The sequence below is a fragment of the Schistocerca americana genome, chromosome 1 (genome assembly GCF_021461395.2).
Source record: "Schistocerca americana isolate TAMUIC-IGC-003095 chromosome 1, iqSchAmer2.1, whole genome shotgun sequence".
Classification (NCBI taxonomy): domain Eukaryota; kingdom Metazoa; phylum Arthropoda; class Insecta; order Orthoptera; family Acrididae; genus Schistocerca; species Schistocerca americana.
Window position 1 is genome coordinate 171,938,652 of NC_060119.1, and position 26,623 is coordinate 171,965,274.

Genomic DNA, 26,623 nt, shown 5'->3' on the forward strand with positions numbered 1-26,623 from the left:
ATTGTCTCAACAATCTAGCAAGCATTCTTTAAATTCCATACTGCAAACTGCCATGCTGAGAAGCTCAAGCAATTATCTAAATTGTAAGGGGTGATTAAACAGTTTCCATGTGAGGGCACTGCTTCAGCATATATGCAATGTTGCACAACTCTGATGTGGGTATACAAGCACCAACATGCAGACAAGGAATTAGTGTGGCATGCTTATCTTTGCAACTGGCGTATGGTAAATGCGGAAATGTTAACGATGGTGACATTATTACCAAATGTGTCTGAACAGGACCAATCTGTTGCTATTCTTTTTCTGGGCTGCTGAATGACAAAACACAAGTGGACATCTGCTGGAGAATGAAGACTGTGCATGAGCCAGCGTATATGTTGAAAACCACAATTTGGAATTGTATGCCAATTTCCATGATTCAGCACAAGATGCTGATCGCTCTGGGAGGCCAGCCTTTTTTAAGGCCTTGAAAGGTCGACGATTCCTGTCAGAAGAGGATGTGCCACAGGCTGTTACAGACTGCTTCATGCAGCAGTTCATGGTGTTTTACCAAATGGGTACCTTCAACCTGGTGCATTAGTGGAGTGATTGCCTCAACGCCAAGACGATTTTCTTTGATTGGTGTGCTGATTCTGGACTGTATGGTCTTTGAACAGAAACTTTTTGATAACCCCTTATATTATGGAGTGGAAAAAAAGAAAATACTGTCTCCGATATTGGGTTCTTGATGTTCTTTGATTTAAAAAAAAATAATTATTTTGTAGAGCTCAACACTTTAAAAAAAAAGAAAAAAGTTATTTTTTGCCTTCTTTTTTTTAAGCTCACTTCCTGTCCATTAGAACTTCTGATTTTACTTTCTCCTGATACTACTAATCAATTGTAAAATATAATAAAATATGTAAGATTTAATTCATTTGCTACTGTTACAAAAAAGATCTAGTGTTTTAGTACTTTATAACATGACCTTTCTAATGAAAACAGTGTAAAAGTATTTGGAGAAACTGTTTTTACAATAAAGTGGGCTGAAAATATCCATTAGTTTCTTTTTACAATAATTTTCTACTTTTTCTAGTGGCTGTTTTTTTCCTCAGCCAAATTTGCTTAAAATTGTCTGAATGAGAATTGTTTATTAAATCTTTATTATTGCTCATAAGAGAACACAAAAAATTGTACAAGGCAGCCTAGTTTTGTTTCTTTCAAGAAAATATTGCTGGAGATATTTTGTCTCAAAGTTGCTGAAAACTCAGGGGTGCATTGATGAAAGCTACATTACAGGGCCAAACAGATGACTATTATCTCGGCAAGTATTACATTGATGAATGTAAAACTTCGCCAATGTTCATTGGGAACATGTGCAAATGTTCACACAAAATTTCATCAAATTCTACTATGGTCATGCGGGAACCTTCCCCAAAATTAGACCACTTGACATGGAATGGTCCACTAATGGTGCAGCTGGCTGCAGGTGACTGGAAACTATGTGGCCAGCGACTTGGGAAGAGATAAGTTTGCAGGCATGAAATCAGCAAGAGCATTAGAGGCTGTGCTCGAAACTCTGTCTGGGCATTCCGAATGTGTCTTGCAGCTGGATGGTGCTGGGCACACTCTTGTATCACCACTAGTGTGGGATTCTGTGCCAAACTAAGCTGGTTTCCTCTGTACCTACTGACTAGATTCCCTTGAGTCCTTATGTCTGTGGATTACCTTATAAAAACTGTCTCAATATCCAGGTGCCCGGTATAGCACCTTGGTGTTGTGAAAGTCACAAATGAGGTCTTCCTTTATTTTATCATCTGCTATTGCTGTTTGTCCCAGTCATATGTGCCTGGTGTCATCTCACAGAGTTTCAAGATATCCGCTGCATTCGATTAATGTATATGTGGCCACATTCACAAGACATGCTGTATATTCCAGGCACATTCAGTTTTAGTGAGTCTTTCACAGAGCCAAGGTGCTCTTTTGTCATAGGCACTGGTTGGAAGATAGTTTTTATGATTTTTCAAGCACACCTTGATCTTTACTGAGAGTGTTCCCAAGTAAGGAAGTAAAGTGTCTCTATTGTCTTCTTTCTCCTCTTCCCAGTTGGCCGCATATTTTCTCTTCTTGAGTGCCTACTAATCATTATTTCATTGTCTCGGGCATTGTAATTCAGCTGGGAGGCTTTCTTTATTGAACATGAAATGTGCCCTATATATCAGGATGGTTTGCAATTCCTGCTATTGTGTTGGATGGTGGCAGCTCATTGCAAGCAGCTACAAGTCTGCGTGTGTCTTCTTCCTATATCATGGATGTACTGACAAAGAAGAAGGCAGGTGATACATGCCATGCGCTGTCCGATGCATCTGGAATGCCCTTACAGAGATTAGAGAACAATTTCTTGCACACTTGCTGTTCCCACCACTGCAACTTCACTCCCCTCACCATGTGCCCTCTGAATGGACAGTACCAAGCTGTCTGCAACCATTTAGAGGGGGTTACTGCTTGTATAAATATTATGACATCTGCAGTGCCAGAACGTGTTGATTATGATACACTTCGAAACCAAATAGTATTTTAAGACTCTCTTGTTAGTATGAGAAGTAGTGAAATAGTGTTCATGGAAACCTGACCTACAGCTCTTCAGCTAATGGTAGTTCAAGATTCCTGTAGATTTTACAAGAAGTTTGGTCATGACATTTCTTTCCTATAATTATATCAGCTGTGAAAAATCTCAGAAAGTTGGTAATGAATTCTATCATTGGCGTATGTGGTCTTTATTGACTCAGTCAAGACTGCACTCATTTTCAGAATTTGTCAACAATCACTTATTTGTGTTCTTCCAAATTGTACAGATATGACTTTCTGCTTATGTTGTAAATGGAGTCTAACACTAAAACTAATACAGTTAAATTTAACTTTAACCATCAACTGTCAGATTTTATTCATCTACATGAATTATGCTGTGAATATTTGAAAATTTGTATTATTTTTGCACTTTTGTGTTTTCAGCTGGTAATTTTATATTGATCTCCTTTTCTAATTTTAATTTATTGGGGATGAGCTAAAAATGCAGTTTAGAAGTTGTCAAACTTTGCTGATAAAAGTGTGAAATAAGCAGCAGACTAACAAGCATTTCTTTTTAGGACACTCTATTTAGCTTGTGATGGAGGCAAACTGGCTTCTGCTGCTTCCACAGCTACATACAAAGGCAGCCAAGAGCTTCTGAAGTCTGCTAATTTGTTGTTCAGCACACTTGAGCCATGTTACATTTGGGTCTACTTGGGTACCCTTTTTGATAAAGCTTGTGGTGCTCAAGCAACTGTTGATACAGCAAAGATCTCACAACCTGTGGATTTGAAAGTTAACGATGAAGTGAAATCTGTTGGTCAAGGACAACCAAATCTCCTAGAGGTAGAGTATGTTTGAGTGAATGTACCTGAATAGTGGGTTGTAACTTTGGAATTGGGTTGTAATTGTGCCATTGCTGTATATGTACTGTCTACTTGTAGAAATTGAGCATATGTTTGAAATTTGTAGACATTGAAACATTGTAGCATTTAGCATTAACATGTAATATGAACATAAAGAAGATCACTGAGCCTTACAGATAACCACGGAGCTAGCTATATCACTGGTAGTCAGTGCCACATTGAGCTAGGTAAGGTAAAGCTTTCATCAATCCAAAGGTTGGTTTGAATGCTGAAGCACTTTACTAGGCATGGTCCTATTGGAAATAGTATTCCTTACCTTCCTCCAAATTTTAAACTGACCTACCTGTACCAACCATTTAAACCAACCATTTAACACAGTCCCCAAACCAACATGCAACTTGGCATTTTCCATATTAACCAACCTTGGTGGGCGTGAAATAATGATAAGTGGCAGATAAAAATCCTAAAGCTGGCCAGTGTTTGAACCTCATACCTATGGACCCAATGTCAGTCACAAATCTACTGAGGCACACCTATTTCAAGATAAATAAATAAAAACAACAAGATACCTAACAGAGTAAATGAAACAGATTTCTCAAAAGGGTATAATAAGCTATTACAGTAGTTCACAGTGAATGATGCTGTATTATAGCGATATTTTGTACTTCTGAATATTGTAATATGACACGTGAGTTACAAAACACCCTAAGATAAGCAGTAACCTCTCTTGCAGATATCAAGTACCATCCCATGACGAGCAATCAAAAAATGTCAGGGATACTGACAAGTAATGCTCATTTCTTGACTTATACACATATAACCTGGGCAGTTTGGTCCCATAGGGACTTACTTCTTGACTTATAGAGAGAGGAATGCTTTGGAACACCACATATTACGAATGGGTAGTGAAGAAGGAATAGAACAACAGAGAGGAATAAGAAGAGACATACTGCTTTTGTCATGGCTAGTAAATTCCTATGAAAACTGCAAAAATGTATATTTTTGATAACCCTATATTTGTCAAGGAATAATTCATCATACCAGTACATTAATTCCTCTGCAGTGTAGCTTCAGTGTCACTGTTGTTATGTATCTGAACAACATTTACAGTCCCATTATTAATATTGCCTCAGTGGTGACAAAACCCTAAGTAACAGGTGTGGTTGTCATTGTCAACCCTACAAAAATATTCAGCATGATATGAAATAGATCACAAGTTAATTCAGCCTCAAGTGGGTATCTATCCAAAACATAGGCAGTCAATACAGACACATGGGCTAAGCAATAACAAATAAGTGCTTAAGTGCTCAATATGGCTTGTAACAAGCACATTTGCAGCAGCCTAAAAGTTAAGTAAGGTCGTATGTAAATAAGGCAAGTGGCAAGATCCGGTTCATTGCCATATACTGGGAAGTACAACACCATCATGAAGGAAGTATGTGTACAAACCACTAGTGAGAACAACACTGCAACACAGTCAAATGTGTGTGTTCTTAAGCACACATACATGTTGTATGTCTGCTTCTGCAAAACAGCTTGTATTAATCACAAACATTTACAATTAAAGCACAGAAACTGTTTTGTTGTCTTGCTTGTGGATGCCAAGGAGTTGGTGGTTCTATGACGGGGAGCAATATAATAAGGTATATGTGTAGTGTTTGATAAACCTCTTTTACTTATCGTGAATTCCACTAGCAAAATCCAGACCACAGAAACTGCTTTGTCACCCTGCTTCTGAATACCAAGGAATTGGTGGATTCTGTGCAGGGAGCAAAATAATCCCATTGGCCATACTGTAACTAAGCGCCTTGTTAGAGGTTGCTTCCTATCGGCTGAAGGCTGTACTACTTTCCTACTTGATGTCATGAGCAAGAGTGGCTGAGCTCACGCTAGAGACTTGTTGCAAGCCACGGAGCGGCGCTAGTCTCGACTTGCGGGTCCAGCGATACTAGTATGGACCGCGGTCGATAACTGCAACTCCTAACAAGTGTGGTATTGAATGTTGATACCATACAGATAAAGTCCTTGAGCCAGGCTGAGTTGGCATATATTCAGCAATAATAGGGGCTGAGTGTCAAGGCACAACGATTAGGCTAGACAGTCATAACTAACTGAACTGACAGATGCAACATGCAGTGTTCTTTAAGTCGGATCTGTGGCAGCACTGGCTGTGTTGGCTGAGAAGACTGTGTCTTGCAGCCGGCCACAGATTGCTGGTACAGTCACATGGTTGCTTCCAGCATGTAAACATGCACATGTGGTTTCAGTACTGAATGATTCCACAAAAACTAATAGCATCTGACTCTTCTGGAAATACACAGAACAAAAGATTTCTGACTTCATGGTTAAAACAGTACTCTGAATCATTGTTGAATAACTCACACGTCATTTCTGAAGGACACTGTTTGTAGGTTTGGTTGGGGAATGCTGAGATGCAGATTGCGCTCTCTGTGCTCCCATATGTCGTCAGTTAATTCACTGAAAAGACAGCAGTCAATTAAATGATGAACAAAGATAGTCCCACATTAAGTATATATGTAAATCAGTGAGCTAGCCAATATTGTCAGAAGATAACAATGAAGCTCAAACCACAATCCAGGAATAAACCAATTACCGCAGGGTCGTCATCAGTTGTCAGAATGGGCATTGGCTCGTTGACAAGTGACAGGGCAGTCTGCAGCCACCCTTAAATGTATTGCAGTTGTTTTGTTTTGACCAGGTGGCAGCAGATGTTTCTTTTGCACCACACTTACCGGACTCTGTGGATGTATTCATAATTATATCGTTTGATCCATTGATATGTCAGGTGGGATTACAATGGTATTTTCAGAACATTATAATATGGCTAAGGAAATGCTCAACAATTTCAGTAGTAGGTGCAAAATGAAAAATCATGCTTGCTTAGAAGCAGCTTACTATCAGAGTTACAAGAATTAGTTCCTTTTCCAAAAGCTTGTGCTTGTTTGTGTGGTGCCAGTTGGGTCTGTCAGTAGATCGGGTTTCACTAGGCATGGCCTGCACCTCAAGAGGTATGGAAAGGGGAGGCTGGCAAAGTGTATAGGTGACAGTGTAGTTGGTAGTGGTGGAATCACTCATGGAAAATTTTCTATATTAATTGGTGTTAGAGTTGCACCCTTCTTTTTTAATTGGAGTCAGCTGATAGGTATACCTGCTTAAAGGAAGTCCCTCTATCTAAGGGCTCACCTTCAGAGGATGTAATGTTTCCAAGTAGAGAAGGAATTAGTATATTTCATCAAAATATAAGAGGTATTAGAGATAATGTTAGTGAACTGCTTATAGATGTTGACTTGAAATTATTGGTATGTCAGAGCACCGCTTAAATTATTTGACAATTCAGAGGCTTCCTTTACCAGGATACAGATTAGCTGCCTGTTTTTCAAGGAGTTCCTTTCGGGGTGAGGTAGTGGCTATGTACGTAAAAAAACAGTATTCCATTGAGTCCATAGGCGTATCACAGCACTGCACTAAACAGGTATTTGAATGTTGTGCAGGGGCAGTTGAATTTAGTGAAACTAAACTTCTAACGGTTGTTGTTTGTAGGTGCCCTAATTCTGACTTCAGAGTGTTTCTGCTCAAGCTAGAGAGGGTTCTTAATTCACTTTGTAGAAAGTACCAGAAATTAGTTATATGTGGTGACTTCAATATTAATTTTGTATATGATGGTGCAAGAAAAAGGATGTTGGTAGATCCCCTAAATTCATATGATCTGATGCAGGCTGTGTTTTTTTTTTTTTTTTTTTCCAACTAGGGTGCAGGGGAACAGTAGCACAGCCATAGACAATATTTATATTCATTCTTCATTACTAGATGGGCATTCTGTTACTAAAAGGGTGAATGGCTTGTCAGACCATGATTCACAAGTTTTAACACTAAAAGTTTTTTGTACTCAAACAGATGTCACATGTAATTACAAGTTTATGCAACAGCAATAGAGAGTTTTTTAAACCATGTCAAGGAACAAGAGTGGCACGATGTTTATAGTGCCAATAACATAGATGATAAATATAATGCTTTCCTTGACACATTTCTCATGCTCTTTGAGAGTTGATTTCCGTTTGAACGTTCTAAACGGGGTACTAGCAGTAATAGGCAGCTCGGGTGGCTGACTAGTGGGATAAGGATATCATATAGAACAAAGAGGGAATTATATCAGAATGTTAGAAGTAGTCACATTCAAGCTACAGTAGCCCATTACAAATAGTATTGTAAGGTGCTTAAAAATGTCATTAGGAAGGCAAAGAGTATGTGGTATGCAAATAGAATAGCTAATTTGCAGGATAAAATTAAAACCATGTGGTCAGTTGTGGAGAAAGTGCCTCGTCAGCAGCACAAGGTCGACTATATAAAGTCAATTCGTAGTAAAAATATTTCTGTTACTGATAAATCAGATATATGTACAGTATTTAACAATCATTTTCTCAGCGTTGTTGGTGAATTAAGCAAAAATTCAGTTTCTACAGGGAATCATATAACTCTCTTGGCAGATGCCTTTTCAAGATTAATGGCTGAAATAGTCCTCTGTGATACAGACAAGGGGGAGATTGAGTCAATAATTAAATCATTGAAGACTAAGGACTCTCACGGTTATGATGGAGTGCCTAGCAGAATATTAAAGTACTGTGCTGCACAAGTTAGCCTTGTACTTAGCCATATTTGTAATTTTCCTTTTAGGAATGGTCAGTTTCCTGTACGATTAAAGTACTCAGTAATAAAGCTGCTTTACAAAAAGGGACAAAGGGATAATATAGACAATTTTAGACCTATTTCTATTTCATCAGTGTTTCCTAAAATTATTGAAAAAGCTGTATATATAAGGACAGTTGATTATTTTATATCCCACAATTTGCTATCAAATGTACAGTTGGCCTTTTAGAAGTCGTTTAATAACTGAAAATGCTATATTCTCTTTTCTCTATGAGGTACTGGGTGGGTTAAATAAAAGGTTTCGAATGCTAGGCATGTTTTTGGTTTCACTAAGGGGTTTGATTGTGTTTATCACAAAATATTGCTCCTGAAGTTGGACCATTATGAAATATGGGGAGTAGCTCCCAATTGGTTCACTTCTTACTTTAGCCACAGACAGCAAAAGTTCCTTATTCACAATGTTGAGAATGGCTGTGATGGTGGGGTCTGAGTGGGGCACGGTCAAGTGAGGGGTGCCCCAGTGATCAGTGTTGGGTGCACTCCTGTTCCTTATTTATATAAATGATATGCCCTCTGGTATTATGGGTAACTCTAAAATATTTCTGTTTGCTGATGACATTAGCTTGGTAGTAAAGGATGTTGTGTGCAACATTGGCTAGGTTTCAAATAGTGCAGTTCATGACCAAAGTTCATGGCTTGTAGAAAATAAACTTGTTGTGTCTAGACAAGACAGCCTAGACACAATGAGAGGAAGCCGAAAGGCACGCGCTTAAACTCACGCAGGCTGGCGTGAGGTCTGAAACAGGATACGTAATGAATGCTATAAAGAAAAGTACGTAGCTTCTGGAATACTTAATTTTAATCCATAATTGTAGAACATCGCTCTTGATGATACATGCTTCATAATATTAATTAGCAATTGAATACGGCGCCTTGCTAGGTCATAGCAAATGTAGCTGAAGGCTATGCTAACTATCGTCTGGGCAAATGAGAGCGTATTTGTCAGTGAACCATGGCTAGCAACGTCGGCTGTACAACTGGGGCGAGTGCTAGAACGTCTCTCTAGACCTGCCGTGTGGTGGCGCTCGGTCTGCTATCACTGACAGTGGCGACACGCGGGTCCGGCATATACTAATGGACCGCGGCCGATTTAAAGGCTACCACCTAGCAAGTGTGGTGTCTGGTGGTGACACCACAAAACTAATGCTAAATAACAGTAAGACTCAGTCTTTACGGTTTGTAACACACAATTCAACAAAACCTGACATTTTAATTTCACAGAACAAGCATATAATTAGTGAAACTGAACAGTTCAAATTTCTAGGTGTTCAGATAGATAGTAAACTGTAGTGGAAAGCCCATGTTCAGGATCTTGTTCAAAGACTTAATGCTGGCATTTTTACTATTCGAACGGTATCTGAAGTGAGTGATCATTCGACACGAAAATTAGTCTACTTTGCTTATTTTAATTCGCTTATGTCATATGGTATTATATTTTGGGGTAACTCTTATAAAAGGATATTTTTGGCTCAGAAACAGGCAGTTTGGGCAATAAGTGGTGTAAGTTCACGAACCTCTTCTTGACCCCTGTTCACGAGTCTGGGTATTTCGACATTGGCCCCTCAGTATATCTATTCCTTACTGTCATTTCTTGTTAACAATATTAGCTTATTCCCAAGAATAAGCAGCTTTCACTCAGTTAATACTCGCAGAAATAAAACCTGCATTTGGATTGGACTTCCTTAACTCTTGTGCTGAAAGGTGTGCAATATACTGCTGCATCCATTTTCAATAAGCTACAATTTGAGTTCAAAAATCTTAGCAGTAAGCCATGTGCCTTCAAATCGAAACTGAAGAGTTCCCTCATGGGTCATTCCTTCTATTCTGTCGAGGAGTTCCTTGAAAAATTAAGCTGATTCTTGTTGTATTGTGGATTGCATTTACTTAAACTTATAGATTGACTTTTTTTGGGTTCATAAACATTTAATTTTAATTTGTTATTACTTTTATGTTGTAATTTCATGTACTGACATGTTCAATGACCTTGGATATTTGCTCCTCAGTTTGGTCCTACAGAACTTGATGTGTAAATAAAAATAAATAAATATTCACAGTTTTTTCAACTTCAACCCATGAAGAACGTTTGACAGTACTGGTACAGCTTGTGTTTCAAATATACCCCTTTGTAAACTTGTTAAGCATTAACGTAAATGGATGCATCCATTTCTAATAAAAACTCGGCACTGAAGAATAAAGAAATAAAAGTAAACATGTCATTTTTGTATATGAATTTGTTTGTATTTTATCATAATTTATCCAAATCCTTCTATTTCAATGATGGTATAATAGACTGATGTTTTGATATTCGCATTTTAACATAAATCACACTGTCGTGATGCTAAAAGTGCAAAATTAACTGGAAAAGAAATTTTGTCATCTGCAAATGTACTTACATAAAGGAATATTGTAGGTTTAATAAACATAGATTCTTTTGAATCTGGATTATAATAAGTAATGTGTTGTTTGATTAATTTGACCATTAGTTTCCATAGTTTCAAGAAACTGATATATTGTTTTTGTTTTTATAGGTATGTACACTTGCAGAATTCCTTCTGGATGCTGTATCTCTGGAGGCATATATGGACACCACGAGTGAGCATTTACCAGGACTCTTTCTTCACATTATTTGCAAGTTAACAGAGCATTGTGATAATCTCTCAGCAGAAGATATAGCACGTTCTCTCCAACTGTGTGCAAAAATACTTTCAAAAGTGCAGCCCTCAGTGGTAGCGGTTAGTTCACTAAATGGGAAATCAGCAAGTGATCAGATAGACACAACCATTAACCAAGTATGTAGCCCCATAGAGCACAGCAAGTCTTTACCAGATATTACTGATAAAAGCAAAAAATCAAGATCCAGTGGTAAGGGTTCAAACAAAAACAAGAAATCAAAGTTTCGCTTGAAACAGTCTGGTGAGAAAAATGAAGTCATTGATGAAATTAGTCCTGTTGTAGTAACAGTGAGTTCCAATTCTCAAGAAAATTTATGTGAAGAAAGGACAGTTGATGAATCTGCTGCTGAAGTTACAGCCAATGGACATCTGAACATTAGTATTAGTAGTTCAGGAAAACTCAGTCCCAATCTGTCTTACGGAAGTGCAGCGCAGCTAACAGACACTGAAACTAGTTTGATGGGAAGTGAAACTGATATAACTAGTCAGTCAGTTTCAGAAGAGTCGTGTGAACCTCCTTTATTGCCCTCAAAACAGCAGTCATTGCTTGAAGAGTGCTTAAAACAGTATAAAATATTCTATGTGAAGTTTATGTGTAATAAACGGTTAATGGGCTGTGATGTGGATTCTCTCTTCAAACAACTTATTATTCATCCACAAGAAACAGATGATGAAAGGACTGAAAAGCTTATATGTATTTTGAATAGGTGTTTGGAAAGCAATGATCACAGTTGTCAGTTCTGCGAAGAAATTACAGAGCTGGAAAAACATAACTATTCTACTCTATCAGGAAAAAATGACAATAGAAGGAAAATATACTTTTGTAAGTCTAATGCCCAAGAGTGGGAATCACCTGTAAAAGTATCATGCAATCTCTTGGTGGAACTGTCCACATTTCCCACTTACTGTCTTCCAGAAACACCGATAGACGAGCCAACAGGTAAAATAATGTGCTTTTTACTTCAGTTGATTTTGCTAATACATGTACAGCCTCAATTGTTTGAGGCAATCACTATAGTTCATCTGTATGTTCAAAGTAATAGTTTTTTGTGTTGAACATAAACAGCTGTTGTAAAATATTGACGATTAGTTGATATTTGATCTAAATAAGAGCCGGCCGCGGTGGTCTCGCGGTTAAGGCGCTCAGTCCGGAACCGCGTGACTGCTACGGTCGCAGGTTTAAATCCTGCCTCGGGCATGGATGTGTGTGATGTCCTTAGGTTAGTTAGGTTTAAGTAGTTCTAAGTTCTAGGGGACTGATGACCACAGAAGTTAAGTCCCATAGTGCTCAGATCCATTTGAACCATCTACATAAGAGAGTTGCAGTGATACCTGTCACTCAGTAACTGTGTGAAGTTTACAGACAAGATGAACTACAGTTGAACCACTGAAAGAATGTCATTGACAACCAGCGATTGCGTTGCCAATGGTACTATGCAGCTGTTTGTTGTTACGATGTGTCGGTAGCCTAACTATGAATATCACACCAGAAAATTTTAGAGCTGTTGTGATGTCCTACTGCTGAAGCTTGAAAAAACTCTTATAGCCTTGAGGGATCAAAACATACTCTCATCACAGTTAAAAAGAAAAGGTTTAGAAATGTATGTTGAGATAAAGATTACAATGTTTCAGTATTTAAATACACATTTTAATGCATAGGTGCACCTCTTACCTGCATCTTATGGAAGAAAGCAGACTCCACAGTCTTCAGTATGTTCACTCTTAGCCATATCTCCTATGTCACTGTCGCCATCTTCCCTGCTGTTGCTGCTGCCACTGCTGTTACTGCTGCTGCTGCAATCATATTCTCTTGTTATTATTGACTCTTCCACTCCTTGTTTCAGTGCACCTTCTCGTTGCAATATCTGTTCTAAGATGTGCCACCTATCTGTGACAGCATTGTTCCACTTTCTGGGACTAATACTGCCCAATACCTCACGCACAAAAAATTTGATGTGTCTTAATTTATTACTATTATTTCTATCTGCAAAACATGATTTCAACTGAGCCCATATAAGTTCTATTGCACTGAAATGGCAATGATATCGTAGAAGGTGCAACACTATCTGGCCATTTTCTTCTGGAATTTTGTCACTATCATAAATGATATTAAGTGATTTATGCTCTTTCATGATTTTGCTTTTCTCATTTCCCTATCAAATGAATATGTGCCATTCTTCTCTAGCTGGTTTGCTATGTTCACTCTTCCTGCTGCTTCATGGAGGGGCTGTATTTAATTAAGATTAGTATTGTAGTATTGTTTAAGAATCATAAAGGAAGGTTGTATACATGGAAGAACCCTGTAGATACTAAAAGGTATCAGATAGATTATATACTGGTAAAATAGAGATTTAGGAATCAGGTTTTAAATTGTAAGACATTTCCAGGGGCAGATGTGGACTCTGACCACAATCTATTGGTTATGAACTGTAGATTAAAACTGAAGAAACTGCAAAAAGGTGGGAATTTAAGGAGATGGGACCTGGATAAACTGAAACAACCAGAGATTGTACAGAGTTTCAGGGAGAGCATTAGAGAACAATTGACAGGAATGGGGGAAAGAAATACAGTAGAAGAAGAATGGGTAGCTTTGAGGGATGAAGTAGTGAAGGCAGCAGAGGATCAAGTAGGTAAAAAGACGAGGGCTAGTAGAAATCCTTGGGTAACAGAAGAAATATTGAATTTAATTGATGAAAGGAGAAAATATAAAAATGCAGTAAATGAAGCAGGCAAAAAGGAATACAAATGTCTCAAAAATGAGATGGACAGGAAGTGCAAAATGGCTAAGCAGGGATGGCTAGAGGACAAATGTAAGGATGTAGAGGCTTATCTCACTAGGGGTTAGATAGATACTGCCTACAGGAAAATTAGAGACCTTTGGAGAACCACTTGCATGAATATCAAGAGCTTTGATGGAAACCCAGTTCTAAGCAAAGGAGGGAAAGCAGAAAGCTGGAAGGAGTATATAGAGGGCCTATACAAGGGCGATGTACTTGAGGACAATATTATGGAAATGGAAGAGGATGTAGACGAAGATGAAATGGGAGATATGATATTGCGTGAAGAGTTTGACAGAGCACTGAAAGACCCGAGTTGAAACAAGGCCCCCAGAGTTGACAGCATTCCATTAGAGCTACTGACAACCTTGGGAGAGCCAGTCCTGACAAAACTCTATCATCTGGTGAGCAAGATGTATGAGACAGGCGAAATACCCTCAGACTTCAAGAAGAATATAGTAATCCCAATCCCAAAGAAAGCAGGTGTTGACAGATGTAAAAATTACAGAACTATCAGTTTAATAAATCACAGCTGCAAAATACTAACGCGAATTCTTTACAGACGAATGGAAGAACTGATAGAAGCCGACCTCGGGGACGATCAGTTTGGGTTCCGTAGAAATGTTGGAACACATGAGGCAATACTGACCCTACGACTTATCTTAGAAGAAAGATTCAGGAAAGGCAAACCTATGTTTCTAGCATTTGTAGACTTCGAGAAAGCTTTTGACAATGTTGACTGGAATACTCTCTTTCAAATTCTGAAGGTGGCAGGGGTAAAATACAAAGAGCGAAAGGCTATTTACAATTTGTACAGAAACCAGATGGCAGTTGTAAGAGTCGAGGGGCATGAAAGGGAAGCAGTGGTTGGGAAGGGAGTGAGACAGGGTTGTAGCCTCTCCCCGATGTTATTCAATCTGTATATTGAGCAAGCAATAAAGGAAACAAAAGAAAAGTTCGGAGTAGGTATTAAAATCCATGGAGAAGAAATATAAACTTTGAGGTTCGCCGATGACATTGTAATTCTGTCAGAGACAGCAAAGGACTTGGAAGAGCAGTTGAATGGAATGGACAGTGTCTTGAAAGGAGGGTATAAGATGAACATCAACAAAAGCAAGACGAGGATAATGGAATGTAGTCGAATTAAGTCGGGTGATGCTGAGGGAATTAGATTAGGAAATGAGACACTTAAAGTAGTAAAGGAGTTTTGCTATTTGAGGAGCAAAATAACTTATGATGGTCGAAGTAGAGAGGATATAAAATGTAGACTGGGAACGGCAAGGAAAGCGTTTCTTAAGAAGAGAAATTTGTTAACATCAAGTATTGATTTAAATGTCAGGAAGTCTTTTTCTGAAGGTATATGTATGGAGTGTAGCCATGTAGGTAGGACATGTTCTGAGACATCGAGGGATCACCAATTTAGTATTGGTGGGCAGCGTGGAGGGTAAAAATCGTAGAGGGAGACCAAGAGATGAATACACTAAACAGATTCAGAAGGATGTAGGTTGCAGTAGGTACTGGGAGATGAAGAAGCTTGCACAGGATAGAGTAGCATGGAGAGCTGCACCAAACCAGTCTCAGGACTGAAGACCACAACAACAATAGGATTGTGCATAATTGAATATTGTAGTGGAGTTCTTTTCTATGTGTGGAATCAAAGAGTGTATGAACTACTCTTCAAATTTAGTTGCCATCATTTCTTCATGGTAGTTCTCAGATTTCTTTGATGCAAATAACGACAAAGCCTTTGCAGTAAACTCACTGATTGCTCTAGCATGTAAAAGAATGAGCCGCTGCCTTTTCCACCCTCATGCAGTATCATCAGTCCATACAGCTGATCTGAAATGATCAGCATTTACTCACATTTTGTACAACCAAATGATTTTGTTTGATTTGTAGTTAGATACTAACCTCAAAAAATGGCATCTTCAGACAATGGTATCCTCCTGTTCAACCAGAACTCTTCTTCCAGAAAATGTTTTTCATCAGAACCCTGTCTTCTTTAGTACCACTGAAAGGCTGGTTTTTCCTCCGAAAAACAGTTCACTATTTCATAGTGAGAGAAACAGCTTCCTTTAGGCGGACTATTCTTTCCATGTGTAATAGTCATATGTATTTCGCCAAATAGCGTCCTTTTGAAACTTATCGAGTTCCGTCATTTTAGTAGCACAAACGCTAGTTTTTCCTGGAGTCGAAGGAGCAGCGGTTGGTTCCTGTAGATCTCCAGCACACCTCAGTATTTCCTTTACAGAGGTCGTTCCAATTTTCAGAGCTGCAGCAACTCATTCAGTGATGTTCAGCAACGATATAACATGCTCACTGTTATCCCTTTCGTCCTAAAGGTAACATTATATATATGAGCTCACAAGATTGACACTGTAAGATAACACCCCTGCCTACTTTCCTGCAGCCTTAGAAAGAGACCATATCACATCCATATGAAATTACGAGAAAGACGTCTTAGAGCACATGATAATGTGAACCAAATTGGTTACTCAATCCGTGACAGAGGGTAAGTACAGGACAGACACTTTGCAGCCACTGAGAGCCACCATGCATGACTGTGAGTTGTAAGGTAGCAAAGTGGGACTGTCACCATAGCAACATTAATTAATTCCAGAGCTTGGTTTGACGTTAAAGTGTCCCCTCCAGACAGTGAGCTACATGTGTGTGAAGTGTCAGGGATGTTCTTCCTGCAGCCTGACAATACGTAGTGTCCTTGTGTATGATACCTCTCTTTAGTCTGAACCTATGAGACCTCAGCTATATTCATTCTGTTGCGTCATGCTTCATGTGTATATAAATCTTGATAGTGTAACAAAAATATGGAAATGATAGATTGCTATTCTCCCTTCCACATGACCTAGTCACATGTGGACGTCTGTAGTGATGAGAACTCCTCTCCAAATGCTCCAAGGATCTCATTGAAGCCTTCAGAGACTGAAATTACCCTCCCAGACTTATCCAGCAACAAATCTCCTTTACCTTGCTTCACCAGTCCCATACCATCCCCCACATATACACTGTCTGGCCACAAAGAAGCGCTCCTCTTGTAACTCAGTACCACACAAGACTGGATTAGTTTAATCACATTCTCTGCAACAGTGTTGACTATCTCTCTTCCTACCCTGAAATGAAAAATATCCTCCACACTATCCTTCCCACCCCTCTCACAGTGGGATTCTGCCACCCACACAACTTGCACAATATCCCTATCTATCCCTACTCCACTCTGCTCCCAACCCGTTACGTCTTGGCCCATATCCCTGCAATAGACCTACCGTATTTACTCGAATGTAAGCCGCACTTTTTTTCCGGTTTTTGTAATCCAAAAAACCGCCTGAGGCTTAGAATCGAGTGCAAAGTAAGCGGAAGTTCTGAAATATGTTGGTAGGTGCCGCCACAGCTAACTTCTGCCGTCGAATATATGTAGCGCTACACAGGCATGCTTTACAGGCACAAAGACAAATACTGGCGCCAAAACCTCTGCGTCAGTAAATAAATAAATAAAAAAAAAAAAAAAAAAAAAAAAAAAACCGTGGAAGACGAGCTTTTTCCTCCGCCCCAAATTTCGACCACTGCATTTTCATACATTATCCAACGAAGTAAATACAAACTCCATATTGTTCATCTTCGAACGTAGCAGCTTTTCAATGTACTACGAAAATCCGACTGGCAAGACAGTTTGCGATGTTTGTCAGTATGGCCAATTCTACGTTCTGATTTTTTTTCTACCTGTGAGAATAGATGGTTGCTAATGGGAACTTTTGTGAATTCTGAATTACATGCAGTATTCTCTTCACCATAAGAATAACACGAATATAAACATTTTGCCATGTATTCTTTCGAGTTTGCTGCTATCTCGTTTAAATCCTGTCTGCCTAATAAACTACGAAACTAGAGCGAGACAACACAAACGCGGAAGTATACACATATGTCATGTTCATATTCGTATTATTCTTATGCCTAATAGTGATACAGTCAGAAATGAAGCACGGCAATTGACTAGATTTTTAAATCTAAGATGACTCTAATTTCTGTGCAGAAAATAATGTACTAAAGAGGCGTCTGCAAAGATTTTCAAACGGAGAAAAATTTTCGCTAAACTCTTGTTCAGAACATCTTCTATCATACGCAGTTTATTATTTGGTTCTTGTTGATCATTATCAAAGAAAGCAGCAGTGTAAATAACAACAAATAGCAGTCTCTTGCCATTGTTTCGCTACTGAGACAATTACTCTCTCTCTCTCTCTCTCTCTCTCTCTCTCTCTCTCTCTCTCTCTCTCTCTTTTTTTTTTAATTGTAAGCGGCGGTAGCACGCACAAAAGCAAACAATGCCGCGAGCGGCGACAGGTCGTGAACATTCATTATCGGAATGCGACAAACAATGCATGACACAGTACAGTAATGCATTTTCAGCTTAGAGTGATGAAAACACCTATAACAAAGAGAACGGCAATTATCAGATCAAAGAAAAATAAGCAATTAATTCAAACCAGACGAAGCACATGAAAAACGAAGGGTACGCGCATAATTAAGGACGGAGCGCCTGACGCATAGCAATGGCTACCTGGTAAAGCTTAACTGCTAAGCTTACGGCTCGAACCAAACTACTGCAGCTGTATCGTCATTCATTCGACCTGAATTCTGTCTCATATTACAATGGACCAACTTTGTTTCGATTTGGAGGTGCGGCCTAAAACTTTTCTCTCCCCTTGAATTTCGAGTCTCAAATTTCAGCTGCGGCTTAGATTCGGGAAATTATTTTTTCCTTTATTTCGAGTCTCATTTTTCAGGTGCGGCTTGGATTCGAGTGCGGCTTAGATTCGAGTAAATATGGTAGATGGAAGACCTGTGCCATACATCCTCCCTCTACTACCTACTCCAGTTCTGTCACTGATATCACTTACCCCATCGAAGCCAAGTCCATATGTGAAAGGAGCCAAGTGATCTGCCAACTTAGTTGCAGCCACTGCACTGCATTCTAAGTGGGCATGACAACTAAGAAGCTGCCTGTCCACATGAATAACCACTGTCAAACAATAGCAAAGAGACAGCTGGACCACCAGTTCCTGATCATGCTGCCCAAAACGATGTATTTCACTGTAATGATTGCTTCACAGGCTTCTGATTAACACCAGCTTTTCTGAATTGCGCACATGGGAACTCTCCCTACAACACATCCTTCATTCCCATAACCCCGTGGCCTCAACCTTCATTAGTCCCTGTCAATTCCACTTGCCTATCCCCTCCCTTGTTCCTTACTCTAGTACTGCGCACACTTTACATCCCTCAGTACACCTCCGTAGTTCTCTTCTCTCTTCTGTGCACAGCCTTGTAATGCTGCTCCTGACAGTAGAGAAGGGAAAAACATGCTGGTTAAAACTAATACCAGTATTTTTTGGTATTTGTTTGGTCATGGTTGTAACAGTTTGTTTTTTCATTTTTTACATGTAAGCAGGTACAAAAACGGGCGTATAATTTGCCATAGCATCAATTCTAGAAGTTTTTTTTTTTTTTTTTTTTTTTTCTTTTTTTTTTTTAATGGTGATTTTCATTCTTAAAGTCTTGATTGCTATGAAATAAAGTGTCATTATCGAAAATGGGAAAATCGATCAGTACTACTTTAATGATGATTCCAAATGGCTAGAAAGGAGCAACAAATGTATGACATTGCTTCATGGTGTGGTTTTAGATGGTATGCATGTACATGCAGTGTTCAAGACTTTCCCATATACAAGATAGTTTCTCATTTTGTCCTTGTGCATCAGTCGTATTGCAGAATGGCATCATCTGTAGTTTGGAAGTATTTTATGAAATGTGGTAGCAATGAAGTACAGTGCTTCATTTGCTTTAAAGGACGAAAAGTGGGCATGGTACAATAAAACTGTGACATTATGTAAGGAGAAACCATACACAGTGTTCCTTGGAAGAGAAAGTAAATTTGACTGATGTACCTATAACTTCATCATGTGCTATAAACTTAATAACTTAACCCTTAATTTTGTGGTTGCTTCAGAGTAAAAAAGTGATACCATTCAAAAATGATGATGCAGGAAAGTCATCATCATGTGACATTTAGCTCTCACCATCACCGTGTCCATCTCCTTCATCTTTACCATCTTTGCTGGAGACATTGAGACTGATTTCTGCCTCAGGCTCCACCCCATGTAGATCAAGATTTTCTGCTCATTCCCATTCATTAGAATTTTTCAGTCTTTGATTAACATCTATATTTACTACTGAAAATAACAGCATCGAAAAACCAAAAATAACTTATTTTGAAAACTGATTATTTTGAGCAGTTTTAAAGAGTAGGTTAAACTGAAGAGAGGGAAAAAGTAGTAAAACTAAAACCGGTTGTTTCAGTGATTACCTCTATCCCTACCTAGCAGCTCTTTTCCATCATCTCTATGCCCATACATGCAGCTACAGCCAGCATTAGCATATTTTCCCACCCCTATCCTGATACTGCACCCCTTCCATGCCCCATGCATCTTCCTTTCCCCAACTATCCAAACCAGTTAGATTGTTGCTCATGTCAGACACAGCTGCAGTCAGGGCTTAGTGCTCAGAGACACTGGCATGGGTGTATGAGCTGTTATTGTTGAGTGAATGTGTATGTTTTCTATATCTGAAGAAGGACTTTGTCCAAAAGCTGACATATTTCTAGCAATCTTTTTCATTGTGTCTGTCTGTGACTCAGCACCTCATCTGTGTAGTGAATAGCAATCTGCGCTTTCCATATTGTTGTTATTATATCCTGGACTTTCCATTGTTCAAATCTTGATCGTGATATTTTAACAGCACCTGTCACATGAAACTGAAATTTATACTACCTGCCAGTAAAACAGAAATGAGCGAATGAAAGTACACAAATGGAGTCCAGTTTTGTTAGTTATCAAAATGTTGTGCTAACTGAAATTCACATTCCAGAAGGATGCATCAGAAGTTTGTTATGGCCTGATCCAATGAAGGGAGCCCCATCATGAAGATAAATTCAATTTTCATCAAGTATGGGAATTAAAAGCACCAGCTGAACAGTTGGTGCACCTACTCAAGCAGTAAGCCAGTATGCCTACAATTGTGGTAGTGAGAAATCCACGTACAAATAAGGCAGCTGTTCAAAATTGGCTGCACAATTGATATCGCCAAGCAAAAAGTCTCAAAGCTGTTAACATTCATTGCAAAATTTTGTGCTATATATAGACAGGACAGTACGAGTGAGGGTGGTGTATGTCAATAGTGCCATTCATTATGATGACAGAAGTAGCCATTTGTTTGTAGTCATCAGTGAAGTAGTAGTGTTGGACAACTTTTTGCAGATTTGTCAGTGTTGTGCACGGGGGTAGTGACCAAATAATAACTTCTTTGCTCTTTGGATTCCAAAACTCCTTCTTTGTAATCACAAAACAGTGTGGATGACTGTTTTCTTGACTTCCTTTTTCGTATAGTGTGGAAGCAGAAGGCCTACTGACAGTTTTATTCTTGATGACCTAACCTGGGCTTCCTATGTTAAACCAGGGATGGAACCGCAGTCATTGATGAGGGGGTGGTGGGCTTCCACTTCACTCAACAAATCGAAAAAAGCACACCATATTTTATCATCCAGACGTGTTATGACTACCACATTTTGGGATGCCAAAGGAACCATGTTTGTGTATTGTATGGGCTGTGCAAGGACAGTCAATTCTGAAGCGTACTGTCAAACATTAAAAGAATGGAAAAGAACCATTCAAAACAAATGCCACAGTCTCTTGACCACCAATGTCATTTTTCATGGCAATGTTCAGCCACATTCTACCCAGCAGACATATTAATTGTTGCCTCAGTTCAAGTACGATTTGTTTAATGTCTGTCTTACAGCCTAGTTGTGGCGCCAAGTGATTTCCACCAATTCATGCATATGAGAAAGTGGCTTGGCTCCCAACATTTGGATTTTTATAAAGAACCTCAAGAGCTGTCAAGAGTTGATTGCAATCTCAGGTGAAATTTTATGCAAGGAATTTATCAACTCATAAGTTATGTGCTTAAATTTTAATGATGATATTATAGAGAAGTAATTTAGATTTCCTTCCAATATTCTAGTTACTCATTTACCGAGATTTAAAACTTTTCCGGCATACATATTGTTCCACAAATTTAAGCACACCTTCTCCTCTACATATTTTTTATTTTAACAATGAGTTTTATGAGAATCAGATGGTGTCGCCATGGGGAGTCCTTTGTCTTCCCTGGTGGCCAATCAATCTATGGAAGATTTTGAGGAGTGAACAGTTGTCTTAGCCACTTTTAAACCAATAGTATTCTGGCAATATGTTGATGATACTTTTATAGTTTGGCCTCATGGTTTGGATCGTCTGTGAGAGTTCCTACAACATCTGAACTCCATACACGAAAACAAAATTTACTATGGAGTTGGAGGAGGAGGGTTGCCTGCCGTTTTTAGATGTCTTGGTGCGATGTAAGAGTGATGGAACACTTGGTCTTTCAGTATATAGAAAGCCCACTCACACAGATCTTTACTTGCAAGCCGCTAGTTACCACCATCCAGCACAAATGATGGGTGTTTTGAAGACCTTGATCCACCGAGCCCACGTCATCTCTGACACCTATAGTGTGCAAACGGAACTGGAGCCCCTGCAGACTGTATTTTTGAAGAATGGGTATTCGTTCCAGCAAGTGGAGAGAACGCTGCAGACCTGTAAATGACAGAGCAAGGACAGGAAGTGGCTTTTAAAACGATTGCCTATTTACCATATATTGGTGATATTTCAGTGCAAATAGGCAGAATACTAAGAAAATATTGTCACATAGAAGAAGGTGTAATTAGGTGAATGACGAATACTAACTTCACTTAACGGTTTATTCAGCACTTGCACATACAAGAGCGCGGAGCAAACTGCCTTTGGCCAGAACACATACGGTGTATATACAGTTACAGAACATTCTAGCACAATGATTCTTGACATTTGTGGATGCTTCTAGAATGTACTGGAACCGAAAATAGAAATTAAAATTTTACAGTTCAGGTGAGTTATGAACTGATGACCCTCCACGCAACAGTCTAGTATCATAACCACTACAACACAGTGACTGTGCTGCTCAGCTTCTTCTGCGACATTGCTTCCTCCTCAAGAGAACAGCGTCTTGGTGTTAAGTCCTCCTAGTTCGGGAACAAGTCATTGGTCTTGCATACTCTGACTTCAGATTGCTGATGTTCACCCTGGCGGTGATCTTCTTAGAACTTCCTTTGTCGCTACACTCTTTGTCACCTTTCTGCTTGTTGCCTGTTGCTGGAGCTTCAAATTTACCCTGGGTTACAGGATCCTTCATTTGAAGGACGTGGACCGTACCTCTGATCTTTCATGTTCTTGTGTTGGAGTCGAAATCCTCAACTTCATAAATAACATCAGACAATTGTTTTACAACCTTATAAGGTCCAAAGTAGCGCCTGAGGAGCTTCTCAGAGAGACTAACCTTCCGAACAGGAATGAAGATTCAGACGAGGCCACCAGGCTGGTAGGCAACAGGGTGGTGGCTCACGTCATACCTTCAGCAATAGTTTTCTTGAGCCTGCAGCGTGTGGAGTCTTGTTTGGCAGTGTTGTAGGCAAATGTCACGAAAGGTAGCACCTCATCCCAGTTGCTCTGCTCAACATTGACGAACATTGATAGCACTTTGGCCAAGGTCTTATTAATGCGTTCAGTAAGCCCGTTAGTTTGCGGATGTTAGGCAGTCGTCATGTGATGAGTACTGTTGCACCAACCGTTTATCTCTGTCACAACTTTGTCTCTGTCAAAAACTTTCCCTTGATCTGTAATTAACGACCTTGGGGCACCGTGTTTTAATACAATGTCTTCCAAAATGAATTTGGCTACCTCGAATGCTTTGGCTCTTTTTCACGGCTTTTGCAATGGCATAGCATGTCAGATAATCAGTGCAAACAATAATCCATCTATTGCCACTAGCAGACGTTGGAAATCGTTGAGGAGGTCAATCCCAACATGCTGGAAAGGTGTTTCGGCTGGTGGAATTGGTATGAGTTGGCCAGGTTTTTTTCTGAGGAACTACCTTTCTCCTCTGGCGCTCCGACAGTGTGACACATAGTGATGGACACTCCTAAATAAACGTGGCCAGAAAAATCTCTTGCAGATCCTATCATATGTCTTAACAAATCCTAAATGTCTGGGCCCAAGTGTGTCATGGAATTTCTGTAGAACATCTAAGTGCATGTGTTTAGGAATCACTTTTAGCCACCTCTTTCCAAATGGATCAAAGGTTTTCTTGCAAAGTAATCCATTAACTACCTTAAATTGTCCTTTCACATCCTCTGACCGATTTAAGGCAAGCATAATTTGAGATATCTTGGCATCCTCCTTCTGCTCAGCAGAGAGATCCTGGAGTGCAGCGAGACAGTCACCATCTTCATCAAAGTCTTGATGGTCTTGCACAGGGTTTCTTGAGAGACAGTCGGCATCTTGGTGTTTTCTTCCACTTTTATATGCTATGGTAATGTCATACTCTTGAAGTCTTAGTGCCCACCTGGCGTGTCGACCCGTTGGATCCTCAAGACCTGTCAACCAAAAAAGTGAATGATGGTCTGTAACAACTGTGAATGGCCTTCCATAGAGATACTGTCGAAATTTGCACGTGGCCCGGATCACAGCAAGACATTCTCTTGCTGTAGTTGAGTAGTTTCTCTCGGCTTTAGTAAGTGTCCTAGAAGCATAGTCTATAACCTTCTCTTTTCCATCTGAAATTTGCACCAGAACATCACCGGTCCCATACCCACTGGCATCTGTGTGTAGTTCTGTAGGTGCCCTCTCATCATACAGACCAAGTACAGGGTCAATCGTCAGACGTTTTTGCAGCAAATCGGAAGAAGTTTGTTGAGAACCACCCCAGATAAATTTAGCATCGGCTTTTAACAACTCTTGGAGTGGCCTGGCCTCGATACAAAAGTCTTCGATAAAACGACGATAATAAGAACATAATCCAAGGAAGCTTCTCACATCTCTAATACTTTTAGGAGTAGGAAATTTCGTTATAGATCTCACCTTTTCTGGGTTGGCCGCACGCCTTCATTTGACACAAGGTGTCCAAGTATTTTGATTTCTTTTGCTCCAAAGAGACACTTTCTTGGATAAGTTTCAGTCCACCTTGTTGGAGACACTTAAGAACAGCCCTCAGTCTTTTTATGTGTTCATCAAATGTCTCTAGAACGCTATAATGTCACCTAAATAACAAAGACACATTGTCCACTTCAGGTGACTTAGAAGATTATCCATCATCCGTTCAAAAGTTGCTGGTGCAGTACACAAACAAAATGGCATTACCTTAAACTCATACAGGCCCTCAGGGATGATAATGTAGTTTTGTCACGATCAGCCTCATCTACTTCAATTTGCCAGTATCCTCAGTACATGTCCATGGTTGAGAAAAACTTAGCCCCCTTCAGACAATCTAGTGTATCATCAATTTGTGGAAGGGGATAAACGTTGTTTTTAGTTATCTTATTAAGCTTCCTGTAATCAACACAGAAGTGCCAACTGCCATCCTTCTTCCTGATGAGAACCACTGGTGATGACCCTGGGCTCTGCGAAGGCTGAATGATGTCATTCTTCATCCTTTTCTCTACCTCGTTGCAAATTATTCGACGTTCCGTTGCTGACACACAGTATGCTCTCTGGCTTATTGGTTGATAGTCTCCAGTGCTAAACCAGTGCTTCACCACTGATTTGTCTAATTGGTTCTTCACCTGTGGATTGAAGCATTCAGAGAACTCAAGAAGAATGGCAAATAGCTTCTTCTGTTGTTCCTTAGTGAGATCTGGTGATAGTCGAGCTAGAAGATCTTGTCTTGGTATGGTATCGCCAATTTCGCCCACAGACTCAGCATGGAGGTTTCTATGACACTCAGCTGTTCGACAGTTAATGGCTCAATGTTTGCTACACACATGCATCTTGGAAGGATTTGCGGTTCTCGTTGACAGTTAACTATCCACAATTCACCGAATCCATTCTTAAATGAGATGACAGAGGCTGGGATGATCAAGTTATTCTTCAGTGGTATGCTTCTCTTACATTGCACTACAAGATCCATGGGTTGATGCATGGCATGACACATGACAGTTACCTTTCTAGTGCTGACTGCAGGAATGATCACTTCATCCAGCACACATAGTCTCCAAACACTCGGATGCAGATCTTCCTGTCCACAGTATCTCGTCGTGTCCAGCATAATCTTCAAGTGACCACAATCTATAATTGCCTGAGAAGCTTTCAAAAAGTCCCATCTGAGAATGACATCATGACTACATTATGGAAGAGGATGAATTCTAAGGGTTTTGTAAGACCACTTATACCCATACAAATGACACATCTTCCTGTAGGTTTTACATATTTCCCATTAGCCATCTTCAGCAGAGATGTTTTGTTGTCGACGAATATGGTTTTCTGCAACTGGCGACAGTACTTCTCTGAAATGACTGAATATACAAGAGCTTGGACTGGTCAGCCATCCATGAGGATATCAACATAGTGTCCTATCATTTTTGTAGTGATTGACGGCAGAGGATTTTTCTTTCAGCGGGCTCACCTCCAAGGAAGGTCGCACGCTTTAGTTTTCCAGGTTGCAGCGGCTAGGTTATCAACTGGAGCTTCTAAACAGCGATGGAGACCTTGATCGGCATGTTGGGGAGCGTCCTCTCCAGCGGCTAGCTTGCGGCGATGGCGACCTATATCGTCCTGCATCCACATCTTCTTGTTCATCTTCGTCGTCCCGGAGCTGGTGTCGGCTAAGATCGGTCTGGTGTCTTGTGGTGCAGGTGTCATCAAATATCTGCCGCCTTTCTCGACAGTAGCGCACCACATGTCCCTGTCATCTGCAGTGGAAACATACTGGTTGGTTATCCTGGGTCCTCCAGACGTCAGTCTTCCTTGGTGCCCACACAGGTTCCTCATGCAGCATTGTAGGAACATAACCTCACCTGGATATTGACTTTTTCATCATTTTAAAGGGAAATGAAGGACGAGAG

The 26,623-nt window shown here is 39.7% G+C and overlaps 1 protein-coding gene across 1 annotated transcript in view; it reads left to right on the forward strand.

The window, feature by feature from the left end:
• The window catches only part of LOC124566579 (protein dopey-1 homolog), a 378,074-nt gene that overhangs the window by 79,967 nt on the left and 271,484 nt on the right, over nucleotides 1-26,623 (forward strand). Inside the window, exons 10-11 of the mRNA XM_047131121.1 lie at nucleotides 3,123-3,390; nucleotides 10,664-11,747. Coding sequence (XP_046987077.1) covers nucleotides 3,123-3,390; nucleotides 10,664-11,747 — 1,352 coding nt within the window. The remainder of the gene's footprint in view (nucleotides 1-3,122; nucleotides 3,391-10,663; nucleotides 11,748-26,623) is intronic.